Source organism: Orcinus orca, chromosome 8 (genome assembly GCF_937001465.1).
Source record: "Orcinus orca chromosome 8, mOrcOrc1.1, whole genome shotgun sequence".
In the NCBI taxonomy this organism is placed as follows: Eukaryota; Metazoa; Chordata; class Mammalia; order Artiodactyla; family Delphinidae; genus Orcinus; species Orcinus orca.
This window is the reverse complement of record NC_064566.1, coordinates 24,854,360-24,877,904: the sequence shown is the minus strand read 5'-3', so window position 1 is coordinate 24,877,904 and position 23,545 is coordinate 24,854,360. Positions and strand designations below refer to the sequence as shown.

Below are 23,545 nucleotides of genomic sequence, written 5' to 3'. Positions count from 1 at the left end.
ATTTTACAGATGAGGAAACAGAGGCACAGAAAACGAGTTGCTAGCTAGACCTGAAAGGGGCCTCAGAGGTCATCTGATCGGACACCTTCCCTTTTACAGAGAAGTGACTTCTTCACAATGGCACAGTTAGTAAGTAGCAGAACTGATAGTAGAACCAGGTCTCTTGGCTTCTAACTCAGGGCCCTTTGGGGCACATCAGACCCTCAAAATTTTCCTTCTTCCACCTGCTGGAGTGGCTGATCTTCAAAGGCTGCATGACGGGCGAGCTACAGATGCTTGGCCGGGCAGCCATCAACCCCCAGTTCAGTGGCTCCCCTGAGGGCCGGCCGGGAGCCCCGGCCGCTTTCCACAGCCTCCATAGGGCCGTACCACCCATCTCCAGTGACTGGAAGGGGAATGAACTGAGGAAATTCCAAAGGCTAATTCTCCAGTCATGTAGTTCCCTTCACAATAGTCCCCGAAGGGACTATAATAACCTGTAATACCCAGTGTTTAAATAATGCCTTACAATATCCTGGGCTATCCTAGGTCTGTCACCTTGTTTGCTCATCACGGTAGCCCTGTGAGGTAGGTTTTAGTCAGGGCAGCATTTATGATTTTCATTTTACTGCAGAGAAACCCAAAGGAAAGAGAGACTGTGGGACTTACTCCACAGCAGTGGGGGAGGTACTCAGGCCCATATCCGAGTCTTTGGGCTGTGTCTACTTTATACCCCTTCCTGAGCTCTGAGATTTGGTGGGTAGGATCCTCTTCCAGCCCTGAACATCTGAGCTTTGTCTACCTGTGCAGGAATGAAACAGCGAATGGAATTTCACATCCACTGGGATGCATGACGTAGTGATCGTCCTTGCTGGGAGTCAGGCATGTCTAGTTCTTCCTGGATGATCATACCTTGCTTCAGCAAAAGAAATCAAATGAATTTGATTGTTTGTTAAACCGAGTCACCTGTTGAGAAGCTGCGGCTTGCTGAGATGCTGTCTAGTGAAGAGCCCAACCCCAAAGAATGTCGTTCCGTGTCTGTTGACATAAAGCCACCCGCTGCGCGGACGCAGCACAATGTTGGTAATTACCCAAGCAGTGAAAAATGAAACTATTCCAAGAAGGGGTATTTCATTTCCATCTTAGCTTGGTTATAATCTGAGCCTTGCAGACATAACAGTAATTACCAGAATCTAATTGCAGCTGAGTCCAGGAATGCAAAACATGCCATACTGAGGTTGTAAATGCCATCTTTGTGTGCTAGATGAAGCCAAAATTTTACTAATTTGCCGAGATGAGTTGGGCAGCACATGATTTCAGCATATCTTCTGGCTGGAAAGCTGTCTGAGGCTGGAACAGATTCATGTGTGTGGGTTTTCATAGCCCCGTTTATGTCCCTTCCCGGTGCATTGTGCTTCAACGGATACCCGGCTGCTGTGGAAAATCAAGCAAATTTATGTTCCATGAGATGATTGAGTTCACTTGTGTGGGGTGATGGCGGTTGTTTTCTCCCTCAATGAGACTGGGCTACGCACTTGATTTCCAAAGCCCTTTTATCACGGGAAACCAGCGGAGTGGAACTGCCTCTTTCTTACCGCAGTCCTGCCCGTTGCAACCCAGGGGCACTGCAGTGTTTGCAAGAGGAGAGAGCCGCCTGCATCACTTCTCAGAACCGTTGTGTGTGAGCAGAATTCATTTAACGCCAAGGGACCAGGGGGGATGAAAAAGTTAGCTTTCGCCACCAATCCAGAGACCAGGAGGGTGGTCTCCTAGTCTCCAGGGACACCACTGTGCCTGTAAGGATGCGGGCTGCAGTGCCAGAGGACATGGCTGGGGAACCTTGCTGAGCCTCACTAATAGACTTAACATCCTAAGAGGAGGTGAGTGTGGCTGTCCCGGGAGCCAAGACCCACCCGTGCACGCCCACACCCTTCTGCAGAGACAAGGTACCACAGATGTAACCCTATTACCATTGCTGTCATCCGGGCTTCGGCAGGTAGAAGGTTGAGAAAATGATCAGCGCAGGACAAGGGCCAGGCGTCATGCCTTTATCGCCTCCTTTCTTCCTAGTTCACTTTTCCCTCCTCTTTGTCATTGGATTCATAGCCTTTCCCCAGGTTTTCCCTTCAACTGAAGAGAACATGATCCCCTGGAACAGGCCACCTTAAGAGAAAGTTGTTAGGGCCATATCCAGGTGCAGAGTGAGCTTGGAGGGCCTGCACTGGTTGGCATGACCTTCTGCTTGGGATGGGTCTGCTTTAGTCACCCCCTAAAGATGCCCAGCTGTCTCCTGTTTCTCACATATTATCTATATGACCATACTTAACCTCTTTGTGCCTCAATTTTCCCATCTGTGAAATGGGGGTGATAACAGTATTCACTTACAGGTTGTTGTGAGGATTGAGTTATGTGCATTACTTTGAGTGTACCTGGTACAGAATAAATATTATATATAAGTTGATGTTTATTATTACACATGCTTTCTTCTTAAAAGATCGGGGTAACATGTTTACCTTTGAAATTGTTGGAGATTATTTTGATTTGATAATTTTACAAAACTCATTAAAGCAACTGTAAACGTTTCATGATGTTGTATTAACGGTGTTAGGGGTCACTAGTGTGTGTCCTGTGGGCAGTTAGTTAACCTCAGGTGATTTTCAAGTTGGAGGCTGAAAGACCACTATCCTGTCAGTCAGAAGAGTAAGGTACTAGTCTTGAGTCTTTCACCACTTAGCTGTGTGATCTTGGCCAAGTCACCAAACCTCTCTGAGCTTTTGTTTTCTTACCTATAAAGTGAAGACTGTGCTGTTTGCCCTGCTTTCCCCATGTGGTTGTTGTGAGAATGAAATGAGGTGTCAGTGTTTTGCAGGCCATAAGTACTGAACATGCACAGGGATTGTTCTTATTAACCTAATAACAAGGGCCGCCTTTTAAGCTTGTTACTCCTTAATGTCTCCCTGCTCACCCACCGTCAACCCAGTCTCCTGAAGTATCTAGCGGGTAACTTCAGCCCAGTGTGAAGGGTGAGAGGCCAAGTTCAGAGAGAGTGAGGATGAGGGGGGCAAGCCAGAGCTAGCTCGTCTTCCTCACTAGGTTCTTAGGTCATCTTAGCCGCCAGTGCAGACACCCAGTACCTCACACACAGGCCAGGAGGCTCAACACAGCAGCCAGGCCAAGTGTGGTAGAAGATGCCCAACCAAGATGGCAGGCTGCAGAAGGAGAGGAGAGGCCGTGGGAAGAACCATCAAGCAGTGGTTGGGTGTTCTGGCTCTGGGCCATATAGTACTGGGTTCAAATCCCGGCTCTACCATAGACCAGCTGTGTGAGCCTGGGGAAGTTGCTGAACCTTTCAACCTCAGTTTCTTCATCTTTAAAATGGGGAACCGTAACAATACCTACCTCCTTGAACTACAGTGAGGATGAAATGACATAATTTATGCAACATATTCGATACTGTACCAGTAATATCAAGTGAAGCTGAAACTGTGAGCTCCTTGAGGGTAGGGGGCCAGTTATTATTCACCTTTATGTTTCCAGCACCAAGCGCAGTCCCTGACACAAGCCAGTGCTCAATAACTAGAGTTGGAACAAAACTGAATAGGATAATGGGAGGATGGGGGTATGGCATAAAAGGGACCAACAGGAGATGAGGCTGGGTACATGGGTTCAGACAGGATGTGAAGGGCCTTGGGTGCCTTGCCAAAGGGTTTGGGTGCCATGGAGTGTTTTTCATGAGGTAGTGATGATGACCTGACATGGTTCTAAGGGAGGTAACTTTGGAGGCTTGTCAAGGGTGGGCCTGGAAAGGAGCCGAATGGAAGTAACAAGACCAGGGCAGGGTCCGTACAACAGTGGACCTGGAGAGAAAAGGTCAGCTTCCAGAAACATCTCAGTTGAATTCAATTGGTGATCAATTGTTTGTAGGAGAAGCAGGTGAGTCGGTATTCTGGGAACATCAGCACATCCTCTGAAGGCTCCTTTGTATTTCATGTACCACCAAGGGAGGGGAGGGAAATGAACAAACACTATTTCAGAAGCACATTCCCAGATCTTAACATAGAATTTTAGTGGTTACCACGTGGGTCAGAGTGTGAGTGTCTCAGAGAAGAGGGACCAGTGACCACACCTCCCACCCAGAGTGAGTTATCCAGGGAACTGTCCATGGCTATACTACAGACAGCTTGAAATAAGGAAGCTTTGCTGGATTTAGCAAGAAAACTCCATCCTATTCTGAGACACTATTTGATGGGTTGGGCCAGGGTCTTAGACCATTAAATCTGGCTGGAGCCTTCCTGTTACAATTCTTAGCTAAGTAACCCGCTGAAAGATGAACTTCTGAGCATATCAAGTGCTGATAGAACCCAAACAATAGAGGTTAAGTTTCATCCCAAATTTTCTTAAGGAGAATCCACTGATGTCCATTTCACCTGGCCTATGATTTAGTAGGCAGGAAAGCAGTATTAACTAATATTGATTGAGCATTTGCTGTGTGTCAGGTACTTAGCTAAATGCTGGACTTGAATTTACTTATGTAATCTACACAGCCTCCCTTTGAGGGTAGTTAAATATCACGCTCACAGACATACACATTTGATCCTGCTTACGCTGTTATTCTCTCCATTTTACAGGTGAGGAAACATGTGCAGAGAATTTCAGTAACTTGCCCAAGGTCACCCAGCTAATACATGTCAGAGCCAGGATTTGAATCCAGGCTGTCTGCTTTTGGAGCTGCTGACCTTAACCTCCCCACCGTCCGGCCTCAAATCTGTGTTGTGCTGTTTTGGGGTGTCAAGCAGAATAGAGACACTCGCAGGAATTGTTTAAATATGCTTCTTGGTTTTCTCATTACTCCACTAATAAATGTCTCTTGGGTTTTGCTCACAGCTGCCCTATTCACTTGGGATTTCAGACATTGTACAACAAAAGCCTTGCTAATTTTTCAGTAATGAATTATAGGAGAGCCAGCCTGCTTAAGGGAGAGGTCTGGATTAAAGAGTGATTCCATAGATTCCATTTTATTATTAATAATTGTGCTGCCTCGCCTATGGTAGCACATTTCCTCCCTCTGTTTTCAGATCTGTGATCCCCTTTCATACTCAAGGGTGGTGGAGGTAAAGCAGATACGATTATCTCCATTTCTCAGATGAGACAGCTGAGGTTCGGAGTTCAAGTGACTTGGCAAGGCCACACACCTGCTATTAAACAGGCTTTAAGGGATGACAAAATATTCCTAGGTAGGAGAAGATGCGGGACCTGTTTAATGTAGCAATTAAGAGCTTCTAATTAGCAGTATCCTGTGACTTAAAACAAGTGGTCTAAAATCCTTGAAAGTATTTGTTCTCACACACATATTTGCATCTTGTTTATACTTGTCATTTTTCTGCGTCTTATCTATAGCGATTCTGGAGCTATAGGTGGAATTAACGCGGATTTTGATTTTGCAGAGACAGAAATTATGATGGAGATTCATGTTAACTCTTGTTCCTCAGAAAGCTAAGTATGGTCCCAGCACATGCACTTTCCCACCTGTCTTCTCTTAAAGCCGCTGTGAGCGTCTTGCTTTGCCAGAAACGTGACTGCAAATCTGTTTCCTCTTTGCAGCCTGTGCAGGGCTTTGATTATGCCAAGCAGCACCTGGGCCAGCAAGGGGTGGACGAAGAGGTCATCCCCGTGACTCAGGAAACGGTGGTCCTCCCACTGCCCGTTAGAGATGTTCCTGCCTCTCAGGAAAGGGATGCCCCTCAGGATGGAAGTACTATCAAGACGGCCAAATCCATCGAAACCAGAAAGAGGTAGGCACGGGGCCAGCTTCTGCCTCTCTGTGTCAGCAAGAGAAATCATGGATGGGGAGAACAGCTGAAGCCCTCAAGTTAATTCCTCTGTTCTCTTTAAAAATTCCCCTTCGTGCTTGTTTTGAATATTTGAGAAGGAGACTAAGGGAGACGATAAGAATCACAATACCTGCTTCTCATGAGCCACTCGTTGTAAGGTTTTAGATGCCTGATCAACCCCAACGGAAGAGGTTTAGCTCTTATATTTATTATAACAACTTTGGCACTGATGTCACACGTATATTTTTAATTTATCTCAAGAGCAGTGCCTTTGGTTCAGGATAGTTGTATTTTATCTGGCAATTTCTCTATAGAGCTTATGATTTTAGTTCAAAAACCATTTATTGAGTTTTTACTATGAACAGAGCACTTTGACAGGCATTGGGAGGACTACAAAAAGGTTTAAGATTGATTCCTGACCCCGAGCATCTCCTGATGGAAAGACAGAAGGAACTTGCTGAAATACCAAACGTGATGGGCGGGTGCCCACAGTGGAGTCTGAACCAAGTCCTGGGGAAAAGAGAGGAGGAAGAATTTAATTCTGATGAGGGAAAACGTCGTGGAGGAGGTTATGTTGTAGCCAAGCCTTGAAGGGCAAGTGGGATGCCCATAGGTGGGAAGAGATAAAGGCATCCAGACTGGCAGAGCCAGGAGAGATACGGACATCCATGCTCACTTAATAATGAGTGTCGCTGGGGTTAGAGCTCACAGTGCTTGGGTTATAGTGAAAGATGAAACCAGAAGATAGATGAAAACTGTGGAGGGTCTTAACTGCCAGCCTAAGGAGTTTGACCTTTATTCTCTAGGCATTGGTAAGGCACTGAAAGTTCTTCAGGGAGACAGTGATGTCCAGCCTGTATCTTAGAAAGACTACTCCAGCGGCAATGTGGATGATAGATGGGAGAGGTTAGGCTGGAGGGCAGGAGCCTGTTAGGACTTTGCAATAGGCTCACAAAGAGGTAATGAACTCTCTGGCCAGCCCTGTTGTCTGGCTGAACCAGCTCCCATTGCCAACCTTACCTGGGGCCACAGTGGCGGCTGGAAAAGCTACATCCTCTCCCCCTCCTTCCCTCCCTTCACCTAACATATTTATCGACTGCTTGCTGTCTGCTAGGCACTAGGGATACTGCAGTAAACAAGATAAAGGTCCTACTCCCGTGGTGCTTACAGTTTGGTAGGGAGAGATAGACAATAAACAAATAGAGAAATAGAAATATAGTAGGTTGGGCAGTGATGAGTACAAAGAAGAAAACCAAAGCATGGTAAGGGAATGCAGAGTTGGAGAGGGGAACATGAGGCTATTTTAGCAGGAAGTTGGGGAAGGCCTCTCTGATAAAGTGACATTTGAGGAAGACCTGATTGAAATGATGTGTGAGCCTTGAGGTTATCTTGCAGAAAAACTTTCCAAGCAGATGGAACAGTGTGTACAAAGCCCAGGGGAGGGAACTTCTTGACTTGCTTAAGGAAGAGCACGAAGGCCAAAGAGGCTGATATGAATGAGGGGGGAAGTGGTAGCAGGTGGGCCAGAGGAGCTGCCTGAGGTTGAGCATGGCAGGCTTTATAGACCAAAGTCAGGACTTGAGATTTTGTTGTGAATAAAGATCAGAAGTCATTGGAAGGTTTTGAGAGGAACAGTGATGGGATGTGACTTGCAATTTTAAAGGTTCACTATGGCTGCCGTGTGGAAGTAGACTGTAGAGAAGCAGAATAGAAGCAGAGAGACCCATTAGGAAGCTATTGCAAGAGTGGAAGAAGTGATTGGGTTCTAGAGATGTTTAGAAGGAAGGGCTGACAGGATTTGCTGATAGATTGTTGTGGGGTATGGAAATAGGGATGAATTTGCCATTTATTGTGCTGGGGAAGACTGGAGGAGAAGTTCGTAGGGGACAATCAAGAGTATGGATGTGGGTATGTTAAGTTTGAGATGCTCACGAGACATGCAAGTGGAGATGTTGAGAGCTCCGTTAACCATATGAGTCTGGAGTTCAGAGGAGAGGTTCAGAGTAGAAATATAAATGTAGGAGCTGTCACCGTTTGGTTATAAAAAGCTCTGAGACTAGATGGGGACCTAGGAGAGTGTAGCTAGAGAAGAAATCAAAGAACTGACCCCTGGGACATTGCAACGATTAGAGGTCCAGATAATGAAGACGGATCAGCAAAAGAGTCTGAAAAGCATCAGTAAGAAAGGCACAAGGAGAGCGAAACAAGAGTGGAATCTGAGAAGCCAAGAGAGGGGAGTCTTTGCAGGAGGAAGGAAGGATTGTTTGTATCAAATATATAAATTTTGCATTGGAGTCAAGCAGCAAGGCTCTGTGCTTTTCTCTAGGAGATCTTGGTACTTAAGAAAGAGGTACAGAGAAACAGGGATGGATTTCAGCTTGTGTGGGAAAGAATGTTGAGGGCATGTGGATTAATTATCTGTTGCCCTCTAACAAACCACTCTAAAGCTTATCAACTTAAAACAACAACTATTTCTTTAGCTCATGATTTTTGGTGGGTCCGCAGTTGAGGCTGAGCTCAGCTGGGTGGTTCTTCTAGTCTGAGCTAGGCTTGGCTGATCTCAGCTGGGCTCACTCATGCATCTTTAGTCAGGTGGAAGGCCTGCTGGGCTGGCTTGTTGATGACAGCCTTGCCTGGGGTGGCCAGGTAACTGGGACCTCTTGACATGTGGTCTTGAACCCTCCAGCAGGCTAGCACTGACTTTCTCACAAGGTGGTTACAGGGTTCCAAGAGCAGTAAGAAAAGAAGCCCCAAACAGGCTTCAAGTCTCTGCTCTTATCATGTTTGCTACTGTCCTGTTGGCCAAAGCAAAACACATAGTCAAGTCCAGAGTCAGTGTGGGAGGGGACTACCCTAAGCTTGGTTACTGGGAGGTGTGAACAAATTGGGACCTTAACTGCAACAGTCCACCCCAGCATGAAGTTGAAACATACAGAGAAGCAATGGATGATTTATCTGAGTTGACTGGCAAGTAGTATTATCTATAGTAATTATTCTCATTATGATCTTTGCCAAGTACTACCATAAAGGCATGCTAACAGTTTATCACCTATTTAGAGGACACTGAAAAAAAATCAATAGAATTACTAAAATTAGAATATTAACATAGCACTGCACTGCCAGGAAGAATAGAAACTTTTCCACCCATTCTAGTTGAGTGGTTTAAATTGTGCAAAGATTTCTTTTAAAAAAATTGTTTTAGGGGGCTTCCCTGGTGGTTCAGTGGTTGAGAGTCCGCCTGCCACTGCAGGGGACATGGGTTCGTGCCCCGGTCTGGGAAGATCCCACATGCTGCGGAGCGGCTGGGCCCGTGAGCCATGGCCACTGAGCCTGCGCGTCCGGAGCCTGTGCTCCGCAACGGGAGAGGCCACAACAGTGAGAGGCCCGCAGACCGCAAAAAAAAAAAAAAAAAAAAATTGTTATTTTGTTTCTTGAATTTGCAAGGAGTCTATTCTTGCTAATCAAATTTAAATACTTAACCTCAGATTTTTATTAAGAAATATTAGCTTATGAAACAAATACAAATAAAGAAAACAATGCCTACCCTATTGAATGATTTCTCCATTTGCTTCATAATTTTACCATAACAATATACTTTTATTAAAGACTGGCTATATCATTGCCATAGCTGTGGGAGAAACATCACCTCTGTTCAAGTTCAGTTGATCACAGGAATCTCTGATCATTTGGGAAGATTTTAGGATGCCACATCCAAGAGCAAGCCCATCACGCATCTATGTTTCTAGCTTCCCCAACTTGCCACTTCAGTTTCCTCGTTCCCGCTAGAGCAGGACCCTTCAGAATGGGGCCGTTAGATGGTCCAAAAAGTTTTGCAGGTGAAAAATAGGGGAAGCCAGTGATCTGGTGGTCATTAAGATATCTTTAAAAAATTTGTTTTAAAACTGAAGGAAAAATGAAGATTCAGCCATTGCAGACAACCAGATGATGTTTTAGGTCCTTTTCCTTATGTAGGCTTTTGGCGATGGCTATTTTGTTGTTCCATGACTGGGATTAATGAGCAAGGATAGAGAAGCACCAGCCATTCGCAATGGGTACTTCAGTGCAGGGATTGGTCATGATTGTTCAGCAGTTGATTAATCCCCACCCCCAAGATTGTTCTTCCAGGATCCATGTACACCCATACTCAGAACGGGGACTACTGAGTTCAATAGACTTAAACTGCAACCTCTCAGGTGACACTTGCTTTCAAAGACATTTTTGTTACTGTCGTGAGTGGACACACACACACACGCACATACGTAGATCTCATTCTCTGTTTTTGACCAGAAATTCTGAGTTGACAGGTCCATGTAAACATAAATCTATAAGCTGATGCAAAGAATAAAGCCAAGCTGGGTTTTTTTTTTCCCTCCAGAAATGTGTTCATTCAAACCTTTCCTCGGAGCCAGAGTAATAGCCAGCGAATCGTTTCAGGATCAAATGAGGGAAAGGGTACGCAAACGCTACAAAAACCATTAAGTATTTTGTGCATGTGAAGTAGGTTGCAAGGAGCCTTTCTTTCGGGACCTCAGTGAAAGCCTCGTTGTGCCAAGGAAGCCGGTTGGAAGAGTAGGGATCACTAACTGTGAGGTTCTGAAAACGATCCAAAGGTGTGTGTGTGTCTGCACACCCAGCACTCAGTGGTCAACTAGTTAATGCCTCATTCATATTTTCCTGAACTACGTTCTTTGTATTGCTTTTACGGTGAAAGAGATTGTGGCCAAACAAACGGGGAAGTGCTGAATTAAACACAACAAGATGAGTCTCTTTCTGACAGGACTGATGAGAGCCTTTGATATGCTGATGTGCTGTAGGAATATCCAAAGAGGGAGTATAGTGATTGACATCTCCCAGACTCGTGCTTGTCTGTGCATCCTTGGTGGGGAGCATCTCCCGTGGCCCCAGCGGTGCTCTGTGGAACGCTCGTGGCTGACTCTGCCTTATCCCACGGTTGTGAGCGGGCACTTTCATTGTGCGTGGTTTTTAGGGTGCTAAAGTGCACAAAAGTGTACAGGACTGAGGATCCCAAATTCCCAGAGGATGAGAGGGGGATGGGAGGAGGAGGTAGAGGAGCATCCACCAGGATACGCGGCTTCCACTTAAGAAGCTGCTTATTTATGGGTCAAGGGCTGCATTTTTTTTTTTGAATTTTATTTTATCTCTTTATACAGCAGGTCCTTATTAGTTGTCTATTTTATACATATTAGTGTATATATGTCAATCCCAATCTCCCAATTCATCCCATCACCCCCACCCCCGGCTTTCCCCCCTTGGTGTCCATACATTTGTTCTCTACATCTGTGTCTCTATTTCTGCCCTGCAAACCAGTTCATCTGTATCATTTTTCTAGATTCCACATATATGCACTAATATACGATATTTGTTTTTCTCTTTCTGACTTAGTTCACTCTGTATGACAGTCTCCATCCACATCTCTACAAATGACCCAATTTCGTTCCTTTTTATGACTGAGTAATATTCCATTGTATATATGTGCCACATCTTCTTTATCCATTCGTCTGTCGATGGGCATTTAAGTTGTTTCCATGTCCTGGCTATTGTAAATAGTGCTGCAATGAACACTGGGGTGCATGTGTCTTTTTGAATTATGATTTTCTCTAGATATATGCCCAGTAGTGGGATTGCTGGGTCACCTGGTAATTCTATGTTTAGTTTTTTAAGGAACCTCCATACTGTTCTCCATAGTGGCTCTATCAATTTACATTCCCACCAACAGTGCAAGAGGGTTCCCTTTTCTCCACATCCTCTCCAGCATTTATTGTTTGTAGATTTTTTGATGATGCCCATTCTAACTGGTGTCAGGTGATACCTCATTGTAGTTCTGATTTGCATTTCTCTAATAATTAGTGATGTTGAGCAGCTTTTCATGTGCCTCTTGGCCATCTGTGTGTCTTCTCTGGAGAAATGTCTATGTAGGTCTTCTGAAGGGCTGCATTTTATTCCAGTCAGTTTTCCATTGTAGGGGCCAGATGCCAGTAGGTGCTGAATTTGGACAATTGACATCAGAACAACAAGGGATTTGGTGAACCTCTGCATAGCTGCTTCCTGATTGTCTCCCACAGAGGAGAAGGCAGTGGGTCTCTAGCTCAGCCCACCCACAGGCTGATGTGATCCAAGGAGCATGAGCCTTAGCAGGGGTTCCCAAGAGCCCATGTTCCCACAGGTTCCAGAACACCAGTGAGTGGCCCCAGTGGAAGGCGAGAAGGCCCCGTGGCTTGCCCTGTGTAAGGCCTGCCTCATCTGGGACATTGTAGGAGACAGAAAGGGAAGGGGCGCTGGCCTGTGGCGAAAGCTCCTACCCGCAGGGGGAGTCCTGGCTTCCAGGGCTGATCCGCCACTCCCAACTCTGTCCTGGACAAAACACCTCGCCTCCTGAAATTCCTCACTTGCTAACAGAGGTGACAGTCACCACGTCAGTGAGTTGTCATAAGGATGCATTAACAGTTTGGAAGCATTCAGCACAGTCCTTGGCACATGGTAGGTGCTCGTGGTGGGGAGCTTTTGGAGAACCTGGGTGGTGTCTTCATATCGCTATATACCTGTATACCTGACACAAATCCACAGAGGAGATGCACATAAAGCCTTTCCTGAATGAATGAATAGCTCGAATTGGTAGATTCAAATGTAAGTGGTTGCCAGTTAGCTTGAGTGACTTAATCTTTAGGAGTCAAGCTATATTCTGTAAAGAGACCAGCCGAAGAGAACCATGTTTTATGCATGTCCCTCAAGATGCCATGTGAATCAGACACTCTGCAACACTATCCAAAGTGCCGCGTTTTAAAAAGAGGGCACGCTTCCAAACGCCATCACTGTCTTGTCCCTGGTCACTGGGGGTTCATGAAAAAGAGATGGGAATGGAGCGCTGCACTCACTGAACTTCTCTGAGGAGCCCAGCACTGGGAAACACACTTCACAACAGCCAGGTCCTTAACCCATGCTGTGTGTTGGGTGTGTTTTTTTCCTTTTCCTGTATCGTGTCTTCTTTGTGGGTAAAACCAGAATGAAAGGCTGCAGACACAAACTGTGCGAATAAAATAACCTTGAGAGGAGGCTGCTCTAGTTGAAACTTACCGTCTCCCTGTTGCTATGGTTACCTCCAGCAGGTCGCCCAGTGAGAATGGCTCTGTCATCAGCAACGAATCAGGGAAGCCCAGCTCGGGGAGGCGCTCACCCCAGAATGTAATGGCACAGCAGAAAGTGACAAAGGAGGAGGCATGGAAGAGAAATGGTGAGAAGCCTTCCCTGCCAAGCAGCACCCCCAAGCCCAGCGCACACATGCGCGCACACACGTGCACAGGCTCGCACACCAGTGTGCTTCAGACCACCGCCCACTCTTCTCTCTACTCTGTCCCGGAAAGGTCCTACCTGCCTCTTGAGGTAGTGCCTTACGCCCTTGCCTGAATTACTGTGTTTCACTTCGTCTGCCCTCTGTGCTTATGGAATTGTGCAGGGCCTGAGAAAAACCCTATACAGATTGAGCTGATGTTTGCTTAGAGATTTTTCTCATTTGGGGGTGAATTGCCTTGATTTGTAGCACCAGGTCCACGAGGGTGGCAGGTTTCTGAAACGCTGCTTGTCTTGGAGAGTCCCCTCATTTTCTTGCCCTGACTCGCTTGATAAGTTTCAGGGCTTCAGTCTGTGCCAGTGAGTCCAGATATTACACATCCACCTCTCCCAGGAAAATCAAGACAGTAGTAAATCTCTCATCATAAAAATCAGCCGTGCTGATTAACCGTTTAGTTTCTCCCTCGTGCAGATCTTTTCAGCACCTATAAAGGGTTGGTGTTGGGGGTTATTTCCAAGCCGTCAGCGCTGCCTTAGTGTGCTGTGACGCCACCTGGAGATCTCACCTCTTAGACATCAATGTGCAGCCTCCTTCCTCCTCATCCCACTTTTGTTCTGAGCCTCGTCTCCACTCGGTCCTTCTGTGTGTGATGCTGGCTTCCTAAAGTGCTGCCACTCAGATCAGGGAAAATTCCTTTTGGATATCAAAGGGCTGTAGGTGGAGTCCTACAGAAATGCTGGGCGAAAAGGCAAACCATCTGGCGCTCTGGTTAGCTGTGCTTCCCTTGTACAGGAATCTGATGAAGTGTGGTTCAGGACTCTCCCTTGAAACTAGTGCCAGAATATTCTTCTGTTTTCGAACGTCACTTACTTCTTTCTTTTTTCTGACCAAAAAAGAAAGAATGGCACAATGCATTTGTCTTCTGCATGGAAAATGTGGTCCCTGTTCCCATTTCCAACCATTATATAAAGCATTTCTTTAAACTGTCAAACTGATTTGATTCTTACATTTTTTCTTTTCCTGATCCTCCCCATGCCACACAGAGACTGTGCTTTCCACACCGGAATCAGGGTGTGACCTGTGGGGTTTTCCTGGAATATCACCCTACCCGGGACCACCAGAAATTCTGCCCGTCGGCAGTCTGCCAAGGCAGCTCACAGCGGGCCACAGGAGCTGTGGTTTATAAAGGGAGATGTGAACTTAGCCACTTTCTCCTCTTTCCTCCCAGAGTGAGATGCTAAGGAAGGTGGTCAGAGGGAGTGAGGCAACCCAGAGGCAATGCAGTGAAGCCATAGGGGAAGGTTGTTTTAACCAACTGCGGTGACTGCCATTGCCTTTAACCGAGATGCCCCCCCTACTCCCATCATACCCCTCCTTCCCTCCTTCCTTTATATTCTTCCCGGAAATGTATAAAGTTGAGTCAAAGTCCATCCTCCCCCAGATACCCCATCACCCACCCCAGTCCTCAAATGGCCTTGAATAACTCAGTGTGTGTCTCTCTCAGACTTTTTTACTATGCATATGACAACACACATGTATCTTCACATGTATCAACACGTTTTTTGTTGTATTGCCTTATTTTATTTTGTGCAATGGGATCAATGTACACACTGTTCTGTGCCCTTTTTCTTGCTTAAAAATATGCAATATACAGACTCCTCTGTCAGTAAATACCCACTGACAAGATGATGCCTTTCCCCGTGCCCTGCATTTAATCTGTAGAAGAGGAGGGGGCGGGGTCAGTTTCAGACCCCATCACTCCCCACCCAGCTGGTGAGGCATTGACTTCCCTAAATGTTCCCACTGACCTTCCTGTTCTTGTTTTCCCACCCTCTCTACCTGCCTTCTCATTCTGTTTAGGTCACTTTGATTATTTAAATATCAGGTTCAGAAATGACAACAGCCGGGTGCATGAATAAAATGCAATTACTGTACCAGGTTGAGGTTTTAACGTGTTTGTTTTATTAGAAAGCCATCCTTTCTCCAAGTTTACAGTGCTTCACTGCATTTTATTTTTGCCAGATGTAAACCCAGTGAATTTTCAGACTTGGCCACTTCTCTTTGACCAAACGTTCTCGTTCAATGAAGTTTCACTTTGAACATTTCAAATAGAAATAAGAGGACCAACTCATTTAATGTAAAATTCAACAAACGCTGAAGCACATCAGAATTCTAGACTGGACCTTCAGCGGAACCTACACTTGTCCTTTTTTTAATCACAGGGCCCCACTTTATCACAATACTAGGTTAGAGTTCACCACAAATATCAATAGCATATTTTATTGGATTAGAAGATGAACAGAAGAAGAAGGGAAGGAAGGAGGGAGGGAGAGAAGGAAGAAAGGAAGGAAGGAAGGAAATAACGTTGGATGGAATTGTGGAAAAACTAAAAGGTGTGGTTCCATCACATTGTCAGCTTGCAAAAAGTACTTGATTGTGTGAATGTAGCCTCTGCGAATAGATTATTCTCTTGGTGCGGAATAATCAGAAGTTGTTTTTATGGCTTAGTATCCATTCTAGAGGTTAGGGTTACTGAGGTTAATTAATAAATGTTCATGTACCGGGCTGTCATTCTAAAACTCTTCTTGTTTTCCACCAGGTTTGTTGCATATGTAGCTTCTAATTTTCTACTTTTTTGTGAAGATAAGAACTTTAAAAGGAAAAGACACTATTCCACTAGCAACATGGCTGGGGGTGGGTGAGGGGGAGGTCCTTATAGCACAATGGCCTCGTTAGTTACCATAACTGCAGGCAGTTTTAGAGTCTGTTTCAAGGTGATGTTTAAATATAAGTGGGAAAGATAGATGGGAGAGCTAGGATTTTGAAAGCAAAACAATTTGGCATTCTCTCAACTAAATACAGATACTTAAACTTCTGAACCCAAACCAATGTCACCTTAGAAAGAGTGTTTTCCAGGAAAGAGTTAACAATGAGTTCAAGGTGAGAACATTATGTATTTGTACCTTCAGTCATTTAGAAGAAAGAACCGCCATAGACCCTTAAGGGTGCACCTTCCTTTAAGACACCAAGATTTCACCGCCAGGTTTCAGAATCTAATCACACCTTGCCTCCTAGTTGTCGTGGGGCAGGTGGGACAGGAGGAGGACAAGCATCAGAGAGCTTGGAGGATGAATCACTACTTTCTTAGTAGGGGCCCTTGAGGATTTGTCAGAAATATTAGCTCAAAAACAGTTTCAGTTTATTCTTTCTTTGCCTTGCCAGTGCGATGAAGACTCACTTATTATTTGATAAGCAACACCAGAGGGCAGTGATTCTAGTTGTAAATTATTTGTCTTTGAGCTTTAATAAAGGTTCCCCCAAAAGAAAATGTTTTAAGAGCATTTTCTGCTTCACGTGGGAAGGTTCTCCCCATGCCAGTTCAAGCATAAAGAAATGAAATCTCCCTTTCCAGCCTGATATACTGAAGTTCACACCAGCAATGCAAATAAAACACAAATAGATACAGGGTGGATGCCTGGTGGCATTTACTGTGATGATGTGATGACGTTCTAGGATACTTCCTCAATTTCACTGTGGCCCTTTTCTTTAGCATTGTCCGATGCTTTTTTCTTTAGGGATAAATTATGCTTTAAATATTCCCATGAATCTGCTGTACTCACATAACATTTTAATGTATTAATATTTAATGCAATGCCTTTTAATGTATTTTTTCCATACAGTCCTTTTGGGGGGAGGATAACTATTTTGCTCTTAAAGAAACCTAGAGGAATTATTGTGCAAATCTGAATATGACTTTGAGTGGTAGTGGAAAGGAACTGCAGTTTATACAGTTTCTAGGGTGTTCTTTTCCTGTCCCATTATAGTTATGCTCCCCCCTTTCCCTCCACGGGGTGAGGAGTAAGGGTGTCACAACCCAGAAGCAATAAGAATGCTAGGTATCATCTCTTCAACCTCGGAATGGTTAACTTTTACATGTTTAATTGTTCTGCAGGTACTAACAGCATCTCTTTTTCCAAGTCAGGAAATTTTAGTCATTCCTTTATTCATTCATTTATTCAGCAAATCCCTATTGAAAGCCAACTGCATGTGAGACATTGCTAATTGCAAAGGCATGAGCCTTTAAAAAGATGGGAAAGAATGGAGCTCTTCTATTCTAGTGGCAGGGGGTGGGAGCTGATTAAATCAATACAACAAATCAATAGTGATAAATGCATTGAAGAAAATACAACAGAGTGATGAGGTGAGTTTTTTTTAGATTGGTGGATAAGGTAAGTCTTTTTTAAGCTGCAGCTTGAAAAATAAGAAGGAACTAGGCATGTAAAGATCTGGGGAAAGAGCAAATGCAAAATCCTGGAGGTGGGAACAAGCCTGCTGTGTTCAAGACGGCCATTGTGGCTGGAGCAGAGTGGCTCAGGGAAGAAGTGGGAAATGAGCTCAGCAAGGTAGCCAGGGCCACATGGTACAGGACCTTGTAGGTCACAGTAAAGACTCTGGATTTTATTCTGAGAGAAATGAAGCCTTCAGAGGGTTCTGATCAGAGGAGTGCTGTGATCTGGTTATCTTTTGAAAAGATAATCCATCCTGGCTGCTGGTGGAGTGTGTATTTTAGAGGTAGGAGGACAAGAGTGGAAGCTCAGAGGAGGGGCATTGTTTAGGAAGTGTATTGGTTACTTATCGCTGCGTAACAAATTACTCCAACATCTAGCAACCGAAATGACAATCTAAATTTATTATCTCACGTAGTATCTGTGGGTCAGGAATTCAGAAGTGGTTTAATTGGGTGGCTCTGGGTTCAGAGTATCTCATGAGGTTGCAGTCAAGATATTGGCCTGGGCTGTAACCATTGAAAGGCCTCACCGGGCCTGCAGAACCCACTCATAAGATGGCTCACTAACATTATTGTTGTCAGGAGTCTCAGTTTCTTGCCACATGGACGTCTCCATAGGGCTCCTTGAGTGTTTGCATAACATGACAGCTGACTTTCCCTAGAGGGAAGTGATCCAAGAGAGAGCAAGGTGGAAGCAACAATGCTTTTTTACGACCTAGCCTTGGAAGAGGTACATTGCCATTTCTGCAATTTCCTGTTTTGTTACACAGGTTAATCCTATGTGGTTGTGAATATCGGGAGGCAGGAATTACTGGGTGCCGTATTGGAGGCTGGGTTTCATAGGAGTTGTCTGGTGGGAGATAATGGTAGGAAAGCAAGAATTGCCCAGCAAAACTACACTCTAAAAAGATATATGCATCTGGTAACACATCTGAATAGAGATTTTCCTCTGTCATTGGCTTCTTGGTGGCCTGCTATTCACAAATAGGTCCACAGAACCCAAAAATACTCCAATTATAACCCATGGTTAGACTCTGAGGTGTTTTAGCCACATTGCAAACTAACAATTTACTTGGCTCAATTTGACAAATCTTCTGTGATTATGATAAGTGACAGAATGGTACAAACTATGTTTCTCGATAATTTAAATGACATCCCAATCTCTCGAGACGGGAGGAAAGATGAATACACGTCTATTACATTCATATTTCATATAACACCTATTTTGCTCCTAAATTGCCGGCTGGCTTGGTTGTTTGAACAGGCTTAATTTATCTCTTGCCGAGCCATGCTCAATAAACTGTCATTCGTATGGTTACTTAATGGGAATGTGCTTTAAGAACAAGTAAATCAGCAAGGTAGCCCTGGCCCTCCAACATCCTCCGTCAGCTTAGCTGTGGAAGCGCAGGCAGATGGCTGTCTTGCAGCAATCACAGCAGAATCCTCTGTCAGAGGGGAGAATTAATTTAACAGAGTGTAGGTGGAAATCACTCTACTTAATTAGGGGAGTCGTCTGTAGCTTTAAATTTGTTTCTCGGGTGGTTATTTCTTAACTTTCTTTTGTTTTAGTCACATGAAAGAAACCAAACCCTAGTCATTGAAGAAGCAGTCTTTAGAAAGAAAGAAAAAGTTTCAGGAGCAATTACTGTGGCTGGTTGACCAGGGAAGACTCGTGACCTTCACATGATGCCAAAGTGGGTAGCTTTGGTGGCAGAGACTAAACTGAATGCTGTTATTCTCTTGATTGTCATATTTTAAGAATAGTTGCCAGGTTTGGCCAAATGGCACTTTTCCCATCTCCGACTCAAACATAGAGAACAAATTTACTCTTTTTTTTTCAAGTGTGTTCTGTCACAGTTTTGAAGGAATGGTTTTTACTTTTTGAATTCAAACCAGTGGAGGGGTGAAGAGTGTAGATCTTAAATTAAAAAAAAAAAAAGAAAGAAAGCCACGAGCAGGAGTGAGCCATTGGCACAGAACCAGACACTGTCGTTCCTGAGGTCATTTTGAGCAAAGTCATATCCTTCGGCCGTGAGCCTCTCATATATTCCCCCACGGTGGCGCAGCTTCCGCACACCAGAAAATCAATGTGTTTATGTTGTGCTTTTTAGTGCCGGCGAGCGACGAAGAGGAAGGTGCCGTCCTCTTTGACAGCTCTGGCAAGGCGGCTGCTGATCCCTTTGACACGTCTTCTGGGTCTGTGCAGCTCATCGGAATAAAACCCACAGCCCTCCCCGTGGTGCACCCCACCTCGGACAGGAGCCAGGAGCCGGTCGTACTCAACGGCGAGGTGAGCACCTGAGGACCAGAGCAGGAGAGAGCGGGTACAGCCAGGCCTCCGTGGATGCGGACTAAGGAGTAGCACCTGGGGGTCCTGGGTGCAGGTTGCATCCAGGTGTACGGGGCTCTGGGGGTCATTTTTACCTCTGCATGCGTGGGCCTCAGCAGAACTAATCAGGACACAAGTTACCCCAAACCAGTTTGCTGAGTGATGTTTTCAGAGCATTTTCTACCTTCATTAGAAAGCCCAAAGGGGACTTTTTAAAAACTGTAGTTGTGAAGAGAAACATCAGAAATCCTGCTTCCCCAGCACGTCACCCACACAGCCTGCTGTCTTTCTTGATACTAAACTGGTCAGGATGGCACGTCTGTTGCAGTGGTGGTGAGAGGCACTTGAATTGATAGGGGACCGGAGGAGATCCAGACCGGGATATGGCCCACTATCTAGGCTTTGAAATGACTTTTACTCCTTTGAGCAAGCTTGAGACAACCCTTTGCCTGCTTCCAGGAGGATATCGATGGATATCATGATGTTAACCAATTTTCCTAAGTCTGAAAAAAATGATTAATGTACACGAGAATAATGATTCCACCAAAGAAAAACAGATAGATGGATGGGTGGGTGGGTGGGTGGATGGATGGATGGATGGAGATAGATAGATAGATTGATAGAGGCAGTTTAGGGGAGAGCAAGAGAGTAAATTGGGTAAAAATTATCTGCCATTTCTCCATCTCCTGCAGCAGAATGGTCAGTGGGCTGAAGACGTTTATGGTCCTTTAAGGCCATGCATGTGGAACCTGCATGTGAATACATTACACATGTATGCACGCACACACGTACTTTCATATATTTTTCTCTGTTGTTAAGCTGTCAGGTTGGTTTTTCACTTCATTAGTTTATACCCAGCTATGGTTACCTGCATCAGGAGGGAGATTGCCTAAGCTTTGAAGTCTCTTTACCCTCACACCCGGAGGACAATGCGACAGCCCCATGCAGCTGTGTATTGTAAGCGCACTTAGCGGTTTGTCTGCGTCCCCCATCGAGGCTTTTATACAAGCCTGTTACAGACCTGATTCAGGAAGCTGCTCTGGTTTTCTGGACAGAAAGACTGAACTGCCCGGAGGTGTGATGAGTTGAGGTTCATCAACTTTAAAAATAATTTAACTGGGAATTACCTGGTGGTCCAGTGGTTAAGACTCAGTGCTTTCACTGACGTGGGCCCAGGTTTGATCCCTGCTCGGGGAACTAAGATCCCACAGGCCGCACGGCATGGCCAAAAATAAATAAATAAAACTAAAAAGAACTTAACTGGTTGTGGACTTATAGAGCACTTCTATTCCAACCTCATTCTTTTTAGACAAAGCAACTGAAGCCAGAGGGCTCAGGTGGCTTGCTCAAAGTTGCACTGCAGGTTATTGCAACAGTATGATGCTCAGGCCCCCTGGCTCCCTGTCCAGTGCTCGCTCCTTCCCTCTCTTTGACTTCCTGTGGCCCATTAGTGAAAAAAAGCATTGTGCTTGAAAGAGTATGGACTCTCCAGCCATGCTGCAAGAATGTGAATCCCACCTCTTCTACTTACTATCTTTGTGACCTTAGGCAGGTTAATTTATCTGTGCCTCAGTATCTCCATCTGTACAATGGGACTGTTGTGAGGATCAAATGAGTTAATACATGTAAAGCACTTAGAACAGTGCCTAGCCTACAAGTACGTTATTATTACTGTCATCATCATCATTAGTCAGCTAATGAGCAAGGATTCACTGATCGTGTACTTTATGCCCTTTGGCCCTATAATGTGGGAACCTGTATATCTTCTTAAAGCCAATCACAGCCAGTGAATCTTTCCTTATACACAGTTCTGCCACTGGACATGCAAGCCCAGTGATTAGAGGCCTCTGAGGTTATCACTAACGCACTGGTAACTGCTCTTCATTAAGACCCTCTGCCCAGTATGGGCCCAGGTGATGGCTGCCATGCCTGGATCTTTTCATTCCCAGCTTAGCCATGTGAATGTCCTGGGGACAGGTTCCAGATCTCGGCTAAATCTAACTTACCACTCCCTTTTTCTGCCAGGCCCATCACCCTGTCACAGGAGAACAGATGAGCATTTTCCCTGTCCAGAAGTGGATGCATGTTACACTTTGGTAGCCGAAGGAATAGACCTTGCTGACGTTTGGATTGGAAAGGAGCCCTGAACTGTTCTCTGTAATTTACTGCCTTGTGGCATTTGAGGCAGATTGTCTTATAATTTTCCTCTTTCTCCTCTTACGGGCAGCTTGTATAAGTGAAGAAAGTACAGCCTCAAAGCCATAAATTTTCCTTTTATGAATTATAGGTAATTCTTTTAAATATTATTTTAAAGAAAACATAATAACAGCAAAGTTCAGAAAGTAAGAAAGATCACTGTAACTTCACTACCCTAATACATCCTCTGTTTTCATTTTTTCCACCTTCACGCTTTTGATCAAGCGCATGATATTTTAGAATCTCATCATAGACAGACAACTTTATATCTTGTATCTTAAGCACTTGCTGTGTTGCTGTTGTCTTTCTGACGATCATTGTGAATGACCTGATTGAGTAGGTGCACCGTTGATTGGGAAACTACTCTCCCATTGTTCAAACCAGGTATTTTTGGTTTTAGTTTTCATGCATGACTTTTAAAAAGTTTTTATTTTGAAAATAATTTTAGATTTACAAAAGAGTTGCTGTAGTAGGACAGAGAATTCCTGTAGGACAGAGAATTTTTTACCTGCTACCCCTACTGTTAACATATTCTGTAACCATAGAATAATGATCCAACCCAAGAACATAACATTGGTACAATACTATTGACTAATGTGCAGATCTCATTTGAATTTCACCGGTTTTCCCGCTCATGTCCTTCTCCTGTTCTGGAATCCAGTCCAGGATCCCACATGGCATTTAGTTGTCTTCTGAGTGTCCTCCAGTTTGGGACAGTTTCCTTCTTTGTGACCATTTTGTCTTTCATGACCGTTACTCTTTTGAAGCCAGTTACCATGTAGAATGTCCCTCAATTTGGATTTGTCTGATGTTTTCTTATGACTGGATTGAGGTTATGAAGTTTTGGCATAACTATGGGAATGTTGTGGCCTTTCGTGGGCATTGCATCAGGAAGTACTTGATACTGATATGTCTGATTACTGGTGACGTTAACTTTCATCTCTGACTTTGAACTTCTCTTGGAACATTGTTTCAGGAGAGATTCCAGAAATGGATTCCTGGCTCAGAGGATGTCATGCTACCTTCTTCTCTTTACTGGTTTTCTCAGTGGCAGGCAGAATGAGGGAACAATTAAAGATTTGTGAGATGCTACCAACCTAAAGCTATCATCAGGGCCCAGGTTGGGGAGATCTTTGCAAGAGTTAGAAAAAGTATGTCCCTCAGTCTGTTTCTTCAAATGCTGTAAAAATAAAGCATCTAAGATGCAGCCTCGTGTTAGTGAACCTTGGGCTTCGTACGTTGGTTGATACGTATCTTACCACTGGATGAATTCATTGCTAGGATAACCTAGCAGCGTGGAGTGTCAGGACTGGAGTCTCTGCTTGTACATTGAACCACATCCTGGGCATTTGGGAGTTTATCTTAGAGGATGGGCTATAGTTACTCAGGCTCATGACTCCGGAGCTAGCTGCACGGATCCTCGAATGGGCTTTGATAAAACACCACACTCTCACCACAACTTGTTGGCCAGACACAGCTAGTGCTGTATCTAATCCTCAAAGCCCCCAGGTGTTGGTTTACATTGTTATAGGCTGCCTCTTGCAACTGGCTTGCCCCTTCCTCTTTCCCTCCTGAAACAGGAACCAGAAAGGATGCAACCAGAGTAACTCTCATGG

The 23,545-nt window shown here is 44.8% G+C and overlaps 1 protein-coding gene across 1 annotated transcript in view; it reads left to right on the top strand.

Annotated features, from left to right (window-relative positions):
* Positions 1-23,545, top strand: part of KIAA1549L (KIAA1549 like) — a 289,601-nt gene that overhangs the window by 191,780 nt on the left and 74,276 nt on the right. The window contains 3 exon segments of the mRNA XM_033410192.2: positions 5,581-5,771; positions 12,932-13,059; positions 19,516-19,694. Of these exon segments, the coding sequence (XP_033266083.1) occupies positions 5,581-5,771; positions 12,932-13,059; positions 19,516-19,694 (498 nt within the window).